Here is a 19609-nt window from a genome sequence, read left to right as displayed (position 1 = left end):
TTCCCACAGTCCTTGGTTTGTGTTAGTTGTTCCTACTTCTGTCTGAAGCTTTGCTGTTTCTCAGATTTATGAAGTTGCTCTTGGTAGGAAATTGGAATATTGCTGTAGGAGAATAATGGGCATGGATTTCTCCAATATTACTTCAAAAGAGAGTAAAAGACTAGATGGCCCAATTTTGACTTTGTATCATTTTACATGGTGTGAGTTTTACTGAAAGAAAACCTTTCTGATCATTTTCAGTTCTGCTTCACAAAGATTTTCACTCGTTTACATTAGCATGTAAACATTTTCATTATGAACCCTGGAAGACCCCTTGTTAAGCAACTTTTTCTACCAGTGCATTGATTTTGAGGCAAGGTATGTTCCCTTACTTCTTTAGTAATGTGGTATGTGATAATAATAGTCAAATATATGTAGCGAATTCGTAGAAATGTTCCATCTGGGCCAGATTATTCTTTTTTTGAACTGAATTTTAAATCTTTAAAATGTATTAGTTTGTATACTTCATCCAAGCTGTTAAATCTTTTCCAAGTTCAGTTCAGTTCTTGGGGATCTCTGAGATGCTGGTTCTAAATAAGACTTTCCTTTTGCCCAGTTAATAAAATGATTTTGTAATCGAATGTTCACAGCATCATCTTTCCTCTCAGGCGTGGTGAGGGATGACTAATAAATCAGTGGAATGAACTGAGATGGCAGTTTTGTTAGTGCTGAAAAACTGCTGTAAAATATGAATATATCTTTCCAAAATTTCTTCAGAGGTGCGTTGGTAGAACTTGGGAATTTGTAAAATAAGACTTGAACAGGAATGACTGAAATAGCAAAGGAAGAGGTGCCAAAGACTCCATGTAGTCTATTAGGGATGTTTCTGTTGCTATCGATTTTTACGTGGAAAGCACTCGTATTCTGCACTAATGTTGTCATTATAAAACTCTTAGATCAGGGTTTGTTGGCAGGCCAGATCCAGATTGTTTTCAAAAGCATGGATATTTGTGCAGCTGTTAAAGCAAACCTCAGAAATACTTTGCGCATCAGAGCACGTGAAATCTTTCAGACCAAAGCTCTTTATCACAGAGAATGCAGTGGAAATAGAAGCCAGGTCTCTGCCCTCAGATTGGAAATCACATGTTCTGCTGTGTACTGTGGTGGAAGCAAGGTTTCTCCAGGTTCCATCGTGTTTTACATTAGGTGTAATCACAAGCCCACACCAGTGTTGAGAACTTCTTGTGCCTTTTGTCACCCTCTCCCCTTAGTTGAGTTGGGAAAGGCACCATGAGTATGAATTAATGACCCAGCTCAGCTTATTCCTGCAGTGGTTTTCTGCCTCTTGTCTTCCAGCGTGTGTGTGGTGTACAGTGTGCTGGTGGTAGTGGCGTGGGGGTGATTTGTAGAGGATTGAGGTTAAAGTTGTCTGGGGAAGCTTTCCAAAAAGAGTGGTGAATTGAGGATGTCAGAAGCAATAATGCCTGAGAAACTACTTGTTACCAGTGAATTAATGACTTGTTTGCTAATTAGCAGCCTAAGGCAAAGTTGAGGTAACACTTCTAACAATCTGGTCATTAATTCAGTAGCAAATTATTTCAAGGGCAATGTTGCTATTTTGAACACTAATTGTGTTCCTGATTCTGGATTATATGTGTTGTGCAAAATGTCTTTACTGACTGTTGAGTCAGAGTCTCCTCCTGAAGTGATGGAGGGATGAAAGGAGAGGCCAAAGGCTGGTACTAGTGGGCGAAATCTAATGAGAGAAATAGTTTATTCTGTAGGCCAGAACTGCTGTGTCTCCTCCTCATGAGGCAGTAAGCTGTGGCAGGATGACTGTGGGCAATTTCCATCATGATGATCCATCTGTACCAAGGAAGTTGGTGGTGTTAGGTGCTGTTGGCTGATGAGAGATTGAGGTCCTTCCCTACCTTTTAAGGGGAGTTAAAAATCGTCTCTGCTCTCAGACCAGGCTTAGATGACTTAATTTATTTTAGTATTTATTTATTTTCAGTGGTTTTAATAATTCATGAAGCTACTCTTTTAAAATAGGTTTCTAGGCTATGGAGTCCCATTAACTTTTGGAGTCTCAAGATCGAATGGTACTCCACCTACAGTAAGAGAACTTTGCTGGGGATGGTTCTTTCCTTCCTGTCCTTTTCCTTATTACTCCTGGAAGTGTCTCTTACCTGCCTGCCTGGGGCATACATATAACACATCAACCACAATCAGACTGAATTTGGCCCATAGAAGTGGTGTTTGGAAGACAGGAACATTTGCTTATTCAGGGAATATTGTTTCTTCAGAAAGGTGGTGCTTCCTAGCATGAGGGAGCAGCCTTGGGTAGCCATGGGTCCCATTAACTCACACAAGACTCTTCATATGCTCTTCTCCATGCTTAAAGCTATGTTATATAAATTACTTTCTGTAAGGAATTTTTTTTCCCAGTTCTCTGAGGACTTCTTGAAACTATGATAGTAATTTTATAACAACAACAAAAACAAAACTGGTAAATAATCCAAACCCCCACCTCCAAACAGACTTCAAGGCTTTGAGTGTTCTTTGAAAGCACCGTTGTTGAAGTCCTTTGGGGCATGAATGGAGATCTTACTGAGTCAGTACTCAGGAAGTTGCACAGGATGGTAGAAGAGGGGCACTGTGGTTTGGAAGATTAGAGTATGGGCAGAAATAAAGGGATTTTTTGAGTATGATATTTAGCTTCTTGTCCCACCTGAACTTTACTGGCAGCTTCATTCTCCTCAAAATTTTGTTTCTGCTTCAGCAGGATATGCCACACTGTCACTGCAGAATTTACTGACGGACTCATATTTTTGTTTGTCACCAGCAGCCCTTTGTGTAGTTAGGTGTAAACTGTAGAGACCTAGCACAGTGCCTAGTGGCATTTCACAGAAGTAGCTGCTGACCACTGATTGGAACAGGAGCTTCTTCCAAAACCCTTCCGTTAGCAGTCTGACATCATTGCAAGATCATCCCACACAGGAAACATTTACTGAACCTGTGTGTCCCTCTTGTCTGGTGGTTATGTGAAATCAGCATATCACATCTTCAGATACTTTCTTCAGAATACTTTTTGGGGAGGGCTTTAACAGACCAACAAAGAATATGGGTCCACCATTCTCCCAGCAAGTAGTGTCCCAGCTAACCCTGGGAAATCACAGCACTACCACAACCTATGCATTCTTAGGGGCAGGGCTGCATGTATCCTGTAACTGCATGCATTCCCTTCCTGACCTGAGATCTTAACTAGTTTTCAGATTTTTTTTTTTTTTTTTTTATCTGAAGAAAGAAAATCCCTATTCGGGTCACTTGTTGGGCTGTGTGTTGTTTTCAGAGTCAGTTATTGCTTGCTATATTGCTTTTCTGCCTTGTGGGAGCTGAGCCAGCTTCCTTTCTGATTCAGAGAACTCCTTCCAGCAATGAGATTCTGACTCATTTCTGCTTGGCTTCCAGAGACCGTTTTGCTGCTAACTTTAGGCTCTTCATCTTTCCTAGTCAACTTTTAGTAGCTTGGAATCTCTGGAAAAAAAAGTGGTGCATGGCTTTGTGGGCAGGAGATCCGGTTCTGTTAACTTCTGTATCTCTTGGCATGTGAAGGAAGAGGCAGTACTTTTCATCTTCCAAACTGGCAGTTTCTTATAACTCAGTATTCTACCATCATAATCAGTAAAGAATTTACATCCAAATGTACATTGGAATTATCCATTTGTGGGGAAAAGTCTCTCATTATTCCAAACCACTTGCCATCTGCCATGCAGAATGCTCATAGGGATGATTAGTTATTGTGTTTCCAGGTTCAGTAGGATAGGGATCACTTAATTTTATGTGGTTTTGTACAGTATTTTGCCTATTGCTACCCTCTTCCTCCCCTGAACACCCACAGCCCACCACCAAAACCCAAGTGCCTGCAGCTTATGGGGGAGCTGAGGAAGCCAGTAAAATTTGGTTGAAGCTGCACTTGGCAAAGTGCAACGAAGTGTAGATTGAAGTCTTTTAAAATGAGCCATTAGTCAAATGGGAAATGACCACTTGTGTGTGAGGATAAACTGTATAGGAGGGCAAGAGAATTTGTGATACATTGGAGTAAGAAAAATAAAAGACCTGGAACCAGCATCAGTTTCATCATTGAAATGGAGAGATTGTTGGATTTCCAAAATCAGAGGTTTTTATGGAGAACTGCTAGATTCTTATTATTTTCCCTTTGCAATCCCTATAGTTCAGAGCTTGGGTTTTGGTTTTGGTCTGGTTTTACTTTTTTATTTTCTTTTTTTAAATTTTTATTTATTGTATTTTGGGGGGGGTGAGTGGTGTTTTTCTTTTTTGTTGTTTGGTTGGGGTTTTTTTGTTTGCTTGTTTTGTGAGGTGGGGTTTTTTTTCTGAAGAAAATGTGTTGGGTCAGACTGTTTTCACTGAATACAGTACAGTGACACAACAAGTTGCTGACACTTGAGATCTGGACATTTGTGTAACTTTTGTTCTCAGTGATAGAATCTAATTACTTACACAGAAGAAGATTTCAGAACAGCTTCTGCGTGTTTGTGATCAGAAGGAAAGGAAATATCAGTCCTGGGAAGGACAAGAGTGCATTGAGTGCACAAATTGAAGTGGGGAATTGTGTGGCAGCTTCAAACAAGCTGTCAAAACAAGAATGGAGATTGGGAAGTACTTGAGTGACAAATTTTGTAGGATCACAGAGTCATGCAGAAACTCATAGTGCTCTATAAATATACATTCATTAGGCACTTTTGTGGACAAGGTAGGGAAAAAGAGAATCGTGTGACCTGTTACTGAAATGCAGCTGTCAAGAGGAGAAAAAGAGAGGGGAAATAGGGCAGCTGTGCAGTAGCGTGCTGCAGACAGTGTGACAAGGCACATGGAAAAAGGTTTAGAAAGACAAGAATACAACTGCTTCAGCTGAGATTTGGACACAGTGCCCCTATTCTCATGAAAATTGTCATGAGGTTTCATCCTTTTTTGTAGTCTGTTTCCTCTTGCTCTACACAATGTTACTTCTACAAGCCTTGTATTCCATCCAGATCAGTGGCAAAGCCTGATGAGCAGTGTTTTGAATACATGAGGCTGATGAGAAATATTTCCTTCCTAATCACATTAGTCTATCCTTGTGAGGCATTCAGTTTACACTGAGCTGGGTTATGTAGCTTAAATATTACTGCATTTTTAGTAGACATTTGGATAATCTATTAAACTTACTCCTTCTCTTACTTTTCCTGCCAGACAGCTGCAACATGACCCTTCCCTCTTTCATTTAAAACCATGTTATCAGGCTGAAGTGCAGAATCGGGGAATCCCATAGGTGGTAGTGAGGCTGTAGTCCTTGCTTTGTGACAGTGCAGTCCTGCAGCCTATGCTGTAAGTTAGCTTTCCTGGCTGTTTGTTCTGAGCTGATGAGTTTGTTGTGTGTGGGTGAAAATGCTTCAATTGTGTTTAATTTTCTGCTGTAAATATCAAGGATGCACTAATGAGAGAAGATGGAACCTTGCTATGTGCTGTGTATCGCATCTATCTGGAGTTATTTTTCTGCCATGTTAAAGAGAAGTGTTACCCAAGGGAGAAGGCAGTTTTACAGGTCAGTTGACCACTTACCAGTTTTTATCCCTGTGCAGTATGGCATGGCAGCACACCACACTGATGTGACCAAACCTCCACCAAGTTTAGTCTGAAATGCATGTAATGTACCCTGGACATGTGAACGTGCTGACCAGCTGATTCCTCCTTGACATGCAGAAACTGCTGCTCTGTGCCCTGGGGTTTGCTCACAGTGCTGCACATGCTCTTCATTGCTGACCTCTGAGGCTGTCTGCACTGCAGTGACAGTGGTGAAAAATGTGGTTTGCTCAAGTTACCTCAGACACTGGTCCTAGTCAAAGAATGCAGTAGAAAGCTAAGCTAACAGTTGTTGGATTTTGCAGCCCACAGGAAATACCAGGTTAGTGCCCCATTTAGGTTGCTGCTTGCAGCCGTGTGCTGAAGCTACCTGCTCTGAAATTGTCATATATGAGGCACCCTGCATATCTTTGTTTTTCACTTTCTGAGCAGAAGTATCAAAATGTCTGCGTTTAGATACCACCAGTCTCTTAGTTGTTTTTTTTTTTCTTATCTTGAGTGGTTTCCCAGAGTAAAAGGTAAAAAAGAGAATCTTGCTTTAAACTCCATCTGGAATTGCTGTTCTACCCAGTGAAGCCAAGTGGTGGTGTGGCACTCACTTTGCACTAGCCTAAAGAGCTGCCAAGTCCTAAAGCATTAAAGTTGCATCTCTCTTGGCTAGTCTGATTTTTCAGCTGGGTGAAAGAACTAGCAAATACATACATGCCTTCCAGCTTTCCCTTGCTTTCCAATACTGAGTCCATAACTCTTCCTCAAAAAAGGAAACCTGTCAGCAGCAAGTAGCCAGCAGCCATTGTGCCATGTTTGAAACTTTGTCTTTGGGGTCTGTATCATGATGATAGGGCCTTAATTGCCTCCTGCAGTAAGTTTTTGTGTTTGTCTTTGGAAGCTATGTTGATTCTTGATTAATTGATGGACATTTAGACCAGCACTCTTCCTACTGTTGTAGAGCTTATGATGGAAATTCTCAAAGAACCTTGCTTTAACCTCCCAGACACTTAGCACTTCTTCATGGGGTTTATATCCATGTAGAAATGAATTTGCCAAGACAAATGAATGCAGTTATTGACTGGAGCAGCCATTACCTGCTGCTATTGAACAGTTAGGAGGGGGTTAAGAAGAAAACCTCTTCTGAGCCACTAGATTGGCCCTGACTAAGATGAATGTCTAATTCACTCCCAGCATCCTTACTGCTGCCAGTAATAAAAAGCTTGCTTCACATATTCACCCCACTGCAGACGTTTCTCTTAAATTAAATATCAAGAGGACATATAATAGTACGATTCTACGCCAAGCCAATATTATCAGATTGATGTCAGCAGTGATAATAGAAGAAGGATAAGTTGATGAGATTTCATTTATTAAATAAAGTAAAAGGGAATATGCAGTGATAGAGAGGATTTGGTAACTCTTGGTGTGTCGAAATGCAGCGAGATCATGCTCATTTTGTCTTACCTCAAGGGATAGCAGAGAGAAGGATGCCCTTTGTTTCATTTTAAGAAAACCTCTCCCTTGTTTTCCAGACAAAGACCTGGTTTAGATCCCTTCATGGGAGGGGAAGTTCTGAAATAATGGATTTCATGTGTATGTAGCCTTCCTTCCCACTGAACAGCAGCAAAGCAAAGGTTTCTTTCCCTGCTATGATGGGGGACACCCTGCTAATGAGTTTTATTTCTGGATTCATCCTCTCCTTTTTCTTGCCTGTCATCTTTTCTCCTTTCCTCTTCCTTTAAAGAGACGACAGCGCAGGTTATTGGTTTAATCTTTCATATTCTGTATATCCTGCATTTATTTCCAAGGTATTGTCAGAGCTCATCTCCCATTCATCCCTGTCTACAGGTGTAGTCCTAGCCCCTCCCAGCCCAGCCTTTCTCTCTTGTCTTATTCCTAGCTGCTGTAAAGGAGCCTCTTGCATCTGTTTTGCTAATAATGGTAGCAATTACAACGTGTTTTATTTTAGACAGAGGCTAATTGTCTGCCTTATTTGGTGGTGGCATATTATGCTTAAAACTGTGACCCATTGTAGAAGAAAGGTCAAAGCATGCTAGTCTTCTGCTCTTTATGTATTCAAACCTCATCCCTGCTCCACCATGTACCTTCCCCCTTGTTGTTTAAGAAATAGTAATAAAACCCTTCAAACAATGAGGTGCTTACCAAGAGCAGTGTAGAGAAGTGTCCAGAGGATTAATTTTTCTAAAGGTTAATTAGAGCCAACAGCCTTGAGCTAGGCTGAGGTTCAAGTGAGATAGCTGGCGAAGGTCCACCTCCTTTGGAAGTCAATGTGTCATTGCTCTCCACAGAGATGTTTGTAGTTAGCTGCTGCTGGTGCCCATCAAGTTTTTTGTGTTTAGCTTCCTTTTCCTTTCAGATACGTACAAATAGAGCCAGATAACTATAGGATGCAACTGGTGTTATAGGGCTGTAGTTCCCCCTTGTGTGGAAATGTTGCAACCTGAAGGTAAGAGACTTAGCGTGAACAAGAGTGGCAACCCTTTGAATCAGGTAGGACAGCAGTACTGGTTACTGTGCTGGGAGGAAAGCTGCTCGAGCACTTGTTCACCAAAGCAGTACAGATACCCCTTTTCAGTCCAGATGGGTACCCTAACTGGTCTGCTAGATGTGGGTGACTTGTGTACTCCCAGGCTCTGCAGGACCTGCTTCCTTGTGGCAAGCTGACATTTACTTCTTGTCCTCTCGTTTCATAGCTCACACTGCATGCTGGGGCACAGTGACAGTTTTCTCCCAAGCAGCATTAGCTTACTGCTTCAGAGTGAAATGTCATTCTCAGTGGGATTTAACTGGTTCTGATGAATTTCCAGTTCACTTGTGAAGGCACTGACATATCGGTGTGTGTAATTTGTATTGATAATTACCTTAACCAACTTTGCATTGGGTTGATTAGTTTCTCTAAATCTGTTTTGAGAACCTGATGCAATTGATGCATAACCACAGTTGGAGATTTTATTTTCAAGAAATAAAGGGGAATATTCTTGTTATGATTCTGAGTACCTGGTACCAAATAAATCCTGTGTGTTGTGAGAAGTGGCAGGTGTGAACACTGATTTAGGTACTTGCTGGACAATGCATGCCATTCTGAGCTGACTGATCCCTTGCCTCTGGCATCCTTTAAGCAGCCACACTCGCTCTGTGCCTTCTCAGTCACCACTGTGTAGCTTTTAAATAGCTCTCTGCACTGTGGGCTGAGCATCTAGAGGTCTCCTTAAGAAGAGAACAACAGACTTTGCACTACTGTCTGAGCCCACAGATGGGTCCCAGTGTTATATTTACTCTAGGCAATGAATGCTAGTGCAGTAGGATGGATGGTGAAGAAACAGACCAGAAAAAAAAGAGGTGTAATTCCTATAGCTCTCTATGCTGACAATGGCAACCTCAAGCATTCATCTAAATATTTTTGAGGTGTTTGTACCATATTGTTCACTTCAGATGAATACACACTGGTTTGTGGCATGCTGTACTTTTTTGCTCTTCCAGTTCTCTGTGAGAAAATTGCAAAACGTCCTTCAGTTTAACATGGCTGAGTTTCAAAAACCTAATTTTAAAAGTCTTAACTTCTTCAATGAAGTGAGGGATTTGGTGGTATTTCCTGACCTGGTATTGTTTGGTATCATTTCCACAGTCTCACTGATTTGATTAGAGTGACATTAAAGTTAGTGACAAAGCAAAATGCCAACATTATGAGTTTCTGAAGCTCTCCCTGGATTCTTTTCTATTCCAAAAGTTGAAGATTTTTTTTTTAGAATATGGATTTTTAGAGGCTTTAAAGGTGATTTGCTATGGAACATAGAAATTAGAAATGTGCACTAGCCTCTAGGGACCATACATGAAATAAGTTTCTTCTAAAGCTGTAAGATTTGAGCAGAAGTGGGAAAAGATGTCTGTATAGTATCTTTGGTGGTTTCTGGTCCAAACCTCAGTGATTTAGAGTGTGACTCTCAAACCGTAACTGATAAATTCTTAATTTGTCCATATATGTTGGCAGTAGGACTGAGGACTGAAGAGGTATCATTTGGAGTATATCTCAACCAAACTATTTTGAGGGAGCAACCAGATTGCTGATATGGAAAGGACAGAGGTTGTTTGGTTTGTTTGTTTTTTTTTCTTCTTTTGGCCCTTCCACTTGCCTTCCTCAGCACCTTAAAAACGAGCATGATTTGGAAACTCTCATCTGAGCTCTCCAAAAGCTTTTAGAGGAACTTGGCTTAAGATTTCTTAGAAATCTGTTCCACCTGAGATGAGACATGCCCAGGAACGGGTTGTGTTTTCTGTCTGCCTTGCTATGAAGCCCTGCTGCTGAATGAGTGCCTGTCGTTACTGTGGAAGTGAATACATCATAGCGTGGCACTAATGCCTGCCTCTGGCATCGAGTGCTTTGGGAGGAAGAGGTGCATTTGATATTTGGACACAGATCTCTCTAATCACATTGGGGCAGAAAATGCGAAGAATTAAATAGATTTATGGTTTAGGAAGCAGCACTTGAGGATTGCTGCACCAAAGCATATGCTGTCTTGTTCTCTGGTAAAGCATACAGTGGCAATCCTGCTGCAGATTCCTGCAATGTCTGTCTGCCTGTCTGTGCAGCTGATGACACTGTCGTTACTGTGTTTGTGTCATTGTTGCTGGTATTGTTTTACAACGACCTTCCTCTTTATGGTACTGTTGCTGATGATGTGCCATATGTACACATACACATTAGAGTGTAAGAACATCATCCCTGATTGTTCTTGGGTAGCTGTCAATGCCATTTACGGGGTGTGAGTACTAATTACTTCAGAAATACAAAGAAACAGATATCTGGTCCTGCTATTATTCCAGTCTCTAGGAGAACAGCAATGCTTCCAACTGTGTTGGATTTGTTGAAGTGTTTAAACATGAAAATACAATAGATTGAGGCAGCTTATTCAACAAGTCTGTTCAGTTCCTTATCAGGCTGTGTACAGATCTAGTGCAGGCTCAATCAGGATTCCTGAGTTCTGCCGAAGATTTCCAATGCGAGGTGGGGAAATCATTGAACCTCTTCGAATTGACTTTTTTTTTTTCTTTTTTCTCCTGGTTGAGGAGGAGAGATGAACTTTTATCTAAGGGTAAAACTGCCTTCCACACCAACCTAGAAAGGTGTTTGTTTCTGTTAGGTACCCTAGATTTCTTAGTCAAAAGACACTGCAGGTCCTTTGACCAACTTTGGTGGTTGCTGTTCCCACCAGTTTCTAAATTAGTACTAGTCTAATAGAGACTGGGTCTCCAGCACAAGATTAGTATGTATGTCACTGGTAAGATGGTAGTAAGTGGATGAAAACTCCTCTTCATATGTTTTTTGTTTTTTTTTTTTTTTTCCCTGTGCTTATTTTCCCCACAGGAGAAGGAACACTGACCCTGTGTGTGCACGCCTGCAGTCTGAAATTCTGAAGTGCTACCAAGAAAACAAATGTGAAGTGCTCAAATGCTCCGAGCTGGCTAAGGAATATCAGCGCTGCGTTAGTGCTGCTCAGAAGGTAATAAAAGCTTCTCTGTTGTACCTGCTGGCCTTGCTGTCCTGTTTTACATGGTGTTTTCTTCTGGGAAGTGTTTTTGAGAGCTATCTGTTAGTCAAATTGCCGCATTCTTAGGAGACAATTTTTTTTTTTAATTAATTTTCCCACATTCATTCTGCATTTCCTAGTCACACTGTGGTATGTCTTGGCTTTATTCCTATGAGTCCTGTTATACTTGGCTGCCACCTAAATATTTACACCAGTGGTTCTAGCTTTCAAAATCAGTCAGAATAATTTTCCCAAGTTCTATCTTTTTGGATAGCCCCTTTTGCAAACGCTAGGCAAAGCATTTGCAAAATGTTGGCAACATTTTGAATGGGCTGTAAACATCCTCTCATTGTGGGAGTTCACAGGTGGAGGTCTTGCTGCCTTTCATTGCTGCATGAACAAAGCTTCTTTGCTGGGCAAAGCTGCTGCCTGCTAAGAAAACTGCATCATCTTGTACAGAGAGTCAGCAAGCCTTGTGGCTATTCCTTCTGAGATGCAGAACCCTAGTAGATTCTGTTGATGCCTTAGAACAGCAGCTGCTTGGTACCTTGGAAGATTTTCTGGCTATTGAAACAATTGAAGGAGGAAGCTAAAATGAAGTATTTGGGCATTACAAGTAGGATATGGTCTTGGTAAAAGTGAATGGTAAGTCATACACTGCTGCTTGGGATATCTGGAGTGCAAAGGATGCTGTTCCCCATCTGAGAACTCAATGGGTCAAGTGTCCTCCAGCAGCAGACTTTTCCTTGTTTTTTGAGGGCAGAAAATTCTCCAGAAGGTGCTGAGACTAGTAAGGTGGATTTAGGGAAAAGGATGGACCCTTCTGGGAATAGAAACCCAAGATTCTTCTCATGGGATTATTAATGCAAAGGCTGGGGGAGAGGTGAAGATTTCATAGAAGCAGTCTTTCTGTCGCATTAGCATTGTGAGGGGAAGCTGTACGCCTGATTTAAGTATAACATGAAACAAGCTGCCAGCCAGCTCCCAGAAGAAACCCGACAGAAGGAGATGGGAAAATTGTCAGGATATATTAGACCAAATGTTGTTGCTAGTCCTAGTGGAATTTTTTTCCTTCCTGTTTACAAAGAAGGTCTTTGTATGTCTGCAAATCAGCAAGGTTAAGGCTGCCAGGGAAAGGGCTTTTCTCTGATATCTTTAAAGTCCCCAGCTCCCAAAACATGTGGTTTCTTTTTCTTCCTCAGCTTTAGAGTAAAGCAGTGCCTGTGCCACTGCTGCACAATCCATGCCCTCTGGTGCTGCGCATGGAGCACTGGTGCATCTATTGCCAGCCTCTGTTACCTGATGCTTCCTCCTTGCCTCCTGTAAATCAGACTTGTAGCCTTTTCTGTGGAGTATATCTTTAGCAAATGCATTTACCAATACATCTTTATTGTGTGCAGTGCAGGCGGAATGTGATTACCAGAGAAGACAGATTGCATTAAACTTCAGCATATTTGCAAGCTGTGGCTCCAACCCGCCTGAGAAAGGGGCTGGGACACTGCCAGCCCTGAGCCCCAGCCCAACATTATTATAGACTAGGTTGGAAGCTGAATGACTGGTAACAGCAGAGGGCATCAAACGATCCTGCTAACTTGGATCTTTTTTGGATTTGGGTGGTGGTAGGTTTGTGGTAGGTTTTTCTTTACAAACCATAACCTGGGGGTTGTTTTTGTTCCCAGAGTGCTCAGTGCTCTTGAGAAAATTTTTCCCCTGTTACAGAAACTTCCTTGAAGGAGCATTGCGTGTGCATGAGAACAATGTGGCAGAAAATCTCATTGCTGTGTTTTAAGAAGGGGTAAGAGAGACTAAGGAATGGGTAACTGAACCTTGCAGCTAGATACAGGCACTAGAGAGTTCTGCAAATACAAATTCAAATAAAACTTGTTTAAGGCAGTGTATCTTCTGTAGTCCCCTTTATTCCAGGACAGCTAAAGCCCTAACAATTTGCCTCGTTGCTCTTACTGACTCCTCTGCCTCCTGAGATATGTATGTAGTGATCGCAAGCTGTTGTGTTTTTTCATGAAGGATTAAAGCTCCCTCCTCCCTTCCCCTTTTAAGCTGTTATTTTTCTATAAGTTTAAATTAGCATCTTCCACCAAATGGCTTTGTCTCACGCATTCCTCATACAGGAAATTCAGGTTGGAGGAATATGGGGGAGAGGGGACAGAATCTCTTTATTTCTTGAGTGTTTTTTCCTTTATTTTTATTTTTTTTTTATTAAGCACAATTTGTTTTCTGGTACAGGAGGTTGTAATCAAAGCTGGATGTGTGACTTCAGCTCACTTGCATGCTGGTGATTTGTTCTTCAGCTTTTTACTAAAGATTTTATAAGGCTTGGTGAATATTCTTTAATGAAGCATCTGGTTCTCTGCAAGTTCCTTTTGATGGCTGGTAAAAATGTCTCCAGGACATGGTATACATTAGACTCAGAGAAAGCAAGCTCTAGTTTTCTAGAGTGAAAATTACAGTGGATGAGAAGAATTCTTCACATCTTCCCCCTTACTGTGTTGCTTTGAGACTGTTCCTTTGGGCACCCATCTCCCTTTGCCTGTTGCTTTGCACATCTCATATCTAAGGTGTACTCTCAGTTACTTCTGCCCCAAGGACAAATAGATGGGGTAATCATTTAATGAGTTTTGAAATTTATTTTCTACTCATACCCTGTGCAGGTCCTCTTACTGCAACAGGTTACTTAATTGTAGTGCATGGTAGGGATGTAACTGACATTAAGTGTTTTGTATATTTTCTGGCCATCAGGTTTTCTTTTGTAGTCAAGGGACAGAAAGAAATAGGTACTGCTAGAGCATGGCACATCTGATCCTAAGACAGTCATTTGAAACAGGTCAGCTGAAATCCCATCCAGGAGTGAGTATTTCTCTGCCACTTGGGAGGCACGTCCAAACCATCAACTCCAAAGTTAATGCTTGTAGTGGGATATTCAGAGAGGTGTGGGAACAAGATCCTGCTCTGGTTGTCCACCTTTGTAGGTGGCATGCTTTCAGCTTGCCCTGCCTAACCTACTCTACTTGTTTTGCTTTTTATACCATCCAGAATGTTAAGTTTTGGTAGTGTTGCCATTGGCTTGCTGAAGCAGTGTCAGCCCACGTGGGCTCTGGGTTCCTTGCTTCATCCTGTGCTTTGCTTATGTGGAAGCTCTCTGTTGCTAATGTCTCCTGTTTAATTTAGGAGTGTTTTATCTTTTCTGGTGGTCTGTTTTCATGGCTCTGCAGAACTTCAGCTACAGCATAAAAATTGCTGGCTTTAAATCTAATAAAAGCTGGGATAATGGGACAGCTGTGGGAGGGGCAGTTCCCATTGTGTCTTTCAAAATTGCCTGTAGTTTATTGACCACGGGTTTCACCAAGAGCTACCGCTGCCGTTAGATAATGAGAATTGAAAATTGCTGCTGCTGCTTCCCCAAGGTTTTATCTTGTGCCAGTGAGAAGAGGCTGTGGAAGGAAAAGGAGAGCGGACAGTGGAAATCTGCATTATTTCTTGCTTTGAGTCCAAGTGGAAGGGAAAAACAAATGAGGTTGTTTTTTTTTTTAAAGCCCAAGTTCTGTTAGTGAGTTGGTTCCCTCACCCTGCAAGTACAGACTCACATGCAAGCCTTTCAGAATATTTGGTGACCCGTTCTACTTCCCTTATGTCCTGTCCACACAAGTAGGCAAAGCTGAATTTCCATTGAGTTTTAGTTGTATAATTTGCTGCATAAATGATGATTTTTCCAGGGAATCTCTGACCAGCTGCCACTTGAAAAATGTGACCTCTGGTGACTATGTATTACCATGATTTGAGATTTCAAACAGAACCTGCTTCTCGTGACTATGCAGGGAAATGTCTGTTAGGAAAGAGCATGTATTCCTTTCTTTCCAAGTGTTTTCTTGCTGTCTGTAGGTGCTTGTCTTTCACAGAAGGACCAAGGAGAAATTTTTGTGCTCTAGCTCCTGGCCAAACCAAGCTATAAAGAGCTGCATACTCAGACACGTGTATTCCCTTGTCAATAGGAGTTGTGTACACTGAGCTAGGAGCCATTCATAATTCTCTGCTCTTTTTCCCTGTTCTGTGGCCAGCTTCTCATGAGTCTGCTATTCATAACAAAGGTAAACCTACTTCTGTCAGGGCTCTAGGGCTTGTCTAGATGGGGAAATTAGAGTAAAATAAACTGATGAGTGTGAGTTTATGGTACAACAACTTCTCTGTATATGAACATTCTGGGTTCGTAATAGAAGTGCAGGAAAAATTCACACTCGTTAACTGTGAGTCACTCTGCTATGTAAACAAGCCCTTGCAAAACACTGATTGACTGGATTCCAGCAGAGGTGTACTTTTAACACAACCTTGAGCTGACTCTCTTTTGCCCTTGACTGTAATAAAAGAAACGTGGTCAGTTTACTGTGCCTACTTTTCCGAGTGATCCCTGTGATAGTGCAGTTCCCACTTAGCACACACAGCAAAGCATTGCAACCCTGCTGGAAGTTTGTCTCTAATCTGTGGGTGGTGACCTGGATTGCTGATATGCTGCTGCAGGTAAGTCATGCAGTGTCCCATCCTCATGGAGCAGTTTCACACAAGCATTTTGGATCTTGCTGAAGCATGGCCTGCTGGGAGCTTTCATTTCCACAACCTGAATCTCTCTCTGCTTAACAGAAACAGCTCTGGGATGCATTGGATGCCACGGGCTGCACTGCAGGTATCTCTGATCATTCTCAATCATTGGGCTCTTGTTAAAGAATTGCTTCTGTTCTGAAGGACTTCAGAATGCTTTATAGATTATGCACTTAGTGGGGTACAGAGCAGCAGCCAGCGTGTGTGGCTGTGGGAAGAACATTTTGGCCAGATATACTGAGGTCCATATCCTGGCACTTGAGAAATGCCAGGATTTCTCCTCTCCCAGGATTCTGCAGAGGTAGATCTTAGGTGTTGAAGTCTCACTGAGAAGATACAAATATATCGCACGGTGTGCTGCTTGGAACGCAATGTATCAAACTTAGAAGGCTCTGAGGTTGTTTGAGCTTTGTGAAATTCAGCTTTGTAGTTTCAGATAAGTCTGTTCTTCATACCTGGGGGGTGATGTGCCCAGCCATTCTCAGCCACCTGTATATCTGCCCTGCCTTTTGTCGCTTGTCCTTGCTCAGAGCAAACATACCTCTAAAGCATTTTTCTTGCCTTTTCTGTAAAGTCAAGTTTCTTTTAAAAATCTTTCTGTTTTCCAACCTTTATTTGTGTAAATGCTGTGGTGATAACACTATTGAAGGAGTTTATGACTCAATAAATGGACCCCACAAGGGAGTCAGTGGAGAGGCTGCAAGCTGCAGGCAGCTGCTGTTTGTTTAGTCATAAACATAGAGGAGAGCAGTAGTGGATTAGCTGTACCCAAGCATACTCTGACCTGTTCTTCACAAAGGTGAAAAGAAGGCATCTTTTGCTTCTAATGAGAAAAGATGGAAACAATTATTGTTTTGATTTTTAAGACAACAGTTCTTGGTTCTGGTGAGTCTTGAGTCTATACATAGTCCTTCATATCCTCAAGAGTTCGTCAGTGGATAAACTAAAAATATAAAGCTGCCTGAAAGGATGTGAACTGCCATTTTAATATATGAGGCATGTCCCAGAGTAAAATGCTGGCCTGCTTAAAATGGAAATAGCTGCTGCCTATACCTGGCATTTAAGAAACTGGAAGCTTAAGTTCTTTGTTTGCTTTGTGTCTCAACATTTCAGGAAGCCCTGATGTTCCCCACAGTCTGGTGTGTCCTTAGCACTTATTAACCCACTGTCTGCTGTTTGTAGTCCACATAGAGCTCTGAAGTGGCACCTCCTGTAGTTTGTAAGTTTTGAAGAAAACAAGAGCATAAATAAGCTTAAAACTTTTTCTGCATACTTGGCTGTACTTCAGGGCTCCTCTTCCAGAAATACTTAGTGTCCATACTTTACATCATCATTTCATCTCAAGTTCTTGTATTCATTGCCTGATCTGGATGGGACACTTCTGGCCTTGTTTGTCTTCTCAGAAATAATCTGTTGTCTAACAGGTCAATGCAAAGTCTGTGTGCATTTATTTTGGGGTTTTGTGTTGGATTATTATTATTTTATTTTTTTTGGACATTGTTACAGTGAGGCAGAATTGTCTTTGGGTAGAATTTCTCACTTGATGATTCTGATCTCAATAAAGTTGATGTAAGTATGCATGTTTCACAGATGGTTCAAAAGGTAAATTTCTTAAAAGAGGTAAAGGAGTAAGATTTCCATTACAATTTCTGAAGCTGAACTGTTTTGGTGTTTTGTTACTTTTAACATGTGGTCTATGCTACAGTTCTTCTTGTTGTAAAACTTAGTTTGCCTGAACCTATTTAAAGCAGTCTATTTTTTTCCCTATAATAAAGATACTGTAAGAGCTATCCAGTCAGGGAAGAGAAGTCATAGCTGACTTGATGCTGTGATGTGGTCTTTGGGTGGCTGAATCTGAAAAGGCTCATTTGAAGTTAGGTATCAAAATTTCAAGCAAAGTAGAGCCAGGCACTGTCAGGAAAGGAATGTTTCTCCAATGCAATGGGTTTGTTTTCCTCTTTCCAAAGACTAATTATATTTTAGCTGAAATTAATGGCACCTAAATGGATCTACTGGATTTCTCTTGTTGTGTGCTCTTATGGTGTGTTAAGCAGTGCTTTCCTGTAGCCAGTATTAAATTGGACTTATTTAGCATGGGAAGTAGTTGCTTGGGGGTGAGAGTGTTGTGATGCATCATGCTATTTTAATGCCAAATGTTTTCACCAAAGATTTGTAGCACTGCGTTGGCAAGTTGGAAATGGAAATTCTTACTCAGATTAATTCCAGGAGACTGATGACCAAGCAGTCTTGGACAGGAAGAAGTTGATTTCCAATTTTTAAACGATGAGTTTTGCTGCTAAAGTTAGATTGAAACAGATCCACTAAAATTGCTGTCGATAGCAACTGCTGGGTAGAAGCACAAGGTCAGTGGTCAAATGCCTTCAGAATCTCAAGAAGTTCCAAAATAGCTGTGACTTCCATAACTTCCGTGCTAATGTTAGATCCATTCTCTGACAACCTGGCTATAACTTGGGAAATTATTTCAGTGGTGCCAAAGTCTTCATGACAAACTGGGGAAAACAAAGATTTGTTATGCTCCTCGTTGGTCATAGTCTGTGCAGGATGATTTCCTGCTACACACAGTTTGCAGTTTCCACACACCATCCATCAGCTATTTTTGTTAGCAAGTCTTGGGGCTGAGTACCTTGAGGACTAATAGGATTCGCAGCCTTTCCTGGTCAGCTGAATGTGTCTGTGTTGATAGCCTGTACAGGGGTTATTCTGTGGCACTGGTCCCAGCCCAGTGGAAGAGTTGCTACCAAGCAAGCAAGACTGCCCTACCTAGCCCTGCTAAAAGAGAACTTGGGAAGTCAATGCGCGATGGATGATCCCTTCTATCAGTAGGAAACCAATCAATTTCTTGTCAGAGCTATGGCATGTTGGAGGAGAAGGCTTGCAGAAGTTGCCCTGATGCTGCTTTCTGGTGTTTGTTCTCTCCACAGAGCCTCCTTCCAAGACTGTGGAGCATTCATCTGTTAGAAAGTCTAAACTTTGTGGGGAGGTTTCTTTCTGCATCTTGCCTGCATTAATTGCTTCTGGTTTTCACCCTGCTCTGACGCTGTCCAATGGGCCTCTGTGTCTGGAGATATTTCCCATTTATATTTGGGATGCTTCCAAAGCAATTCAAAGCTATCAGTCCTAGGTAAACCTTCTCAAGCCAGTTTAAATAACCTGTCTGGACACCAGTGCTTCAAATACAGGAACAAGATATGTTGAAGACAGCTTGTTACAGTGACCTGAGTATAGTGCTAGAGTTAGCTCTGCTGTTGATACTTTTCATGTTAGCAAGAAACTTTCTTTTTGCTGTAACACTGGTTTTTGTTACTGGTTTTGTTAGAGGCCTTTGTTGGGGGCCTTTAAAAATGGGTGAAAGGCCTTTACAGACCTCTGCATTCACAGAAACTATCCACAGAGCCAAGACTTCTTATAATTGGAGTTTGTTACTTTTGTAATGTGGGAGAAGCAGGTAGGGAAGTCTTGAGTTAGGAATGCACTGCAAAGTCTTGTGTATCTTCTGAAGTTGGAGAAACTTGCTGCTCAACTGTGTTAAGCCTGAAGGTGCATCCAGAAATGCAGGCAAAATTATTTTGACAATGTGTTCGCTCTTTGTCCCTGCTGAATGCCTGTTTGTCCTCTATAAATGGATTTCAGGATCAGCCAACCTCCAGCTCTGAGTTAGTCTAATAAGGTATGGTAGGTAGGGTTTAAAGGCCATTTTGCAAACAGCTGGTTTTCTGCATATATTAGGGGGAATGGTTTTTAAAATAATGCTATTGGAAAGCTGTTTATTTAACTTTTGAGATATCTGTATGCTGTAATATCTCAGCTCTTCTGCCTCTGTC

At 41.5% G+C, this 19609-nt stretch overlaps 1 protein-coding gene across 1 annotated transcript in view; it reads left to right on the top strand.

Moving 5' to 3' along the window:
- The window catches only part of CHCHD6 (coiled-coil-helix-coiled-coil-helix domain containing 6), a 78546-nt gene extending 63990 nt beyond the window's left edge, over nucleotides 1-14556 (top strand). The window contains exons 8-9 of the mRNA XM_054387606.1: nucleotides 10997-11132; nucleotides 14500-14556. Of these exons, the coding sequence (XP_054243581.1) occupies nucleotides 10997-11132; nucleotides 14500-14556 (193 nt within the window). The remainder of the gene's footprint in view (nucleotides 1-10996; nucleotides 11133-14499) is intronic.
- Nucleotides 14557-19609: the final 5053 nt, after the last annotated feature.

Source organism: Indicator indicator, chromosome 15, assembly GCF_027791375.1.
Source record: "Indicator indicator isolate 239-I01 chromosome 15, UM_Iind_1.1, whole genome shotgun sequence".
NCBI lineage: Eukaryota > Metazoa > Chordata > Aves > Piciformes > Indicatoridae > Indicator > Indicator indicator.
Note: the sequence above shows the minus strand (reverse complement) of the source record. Positions and strands in the feature narration are given on the sequence as shown.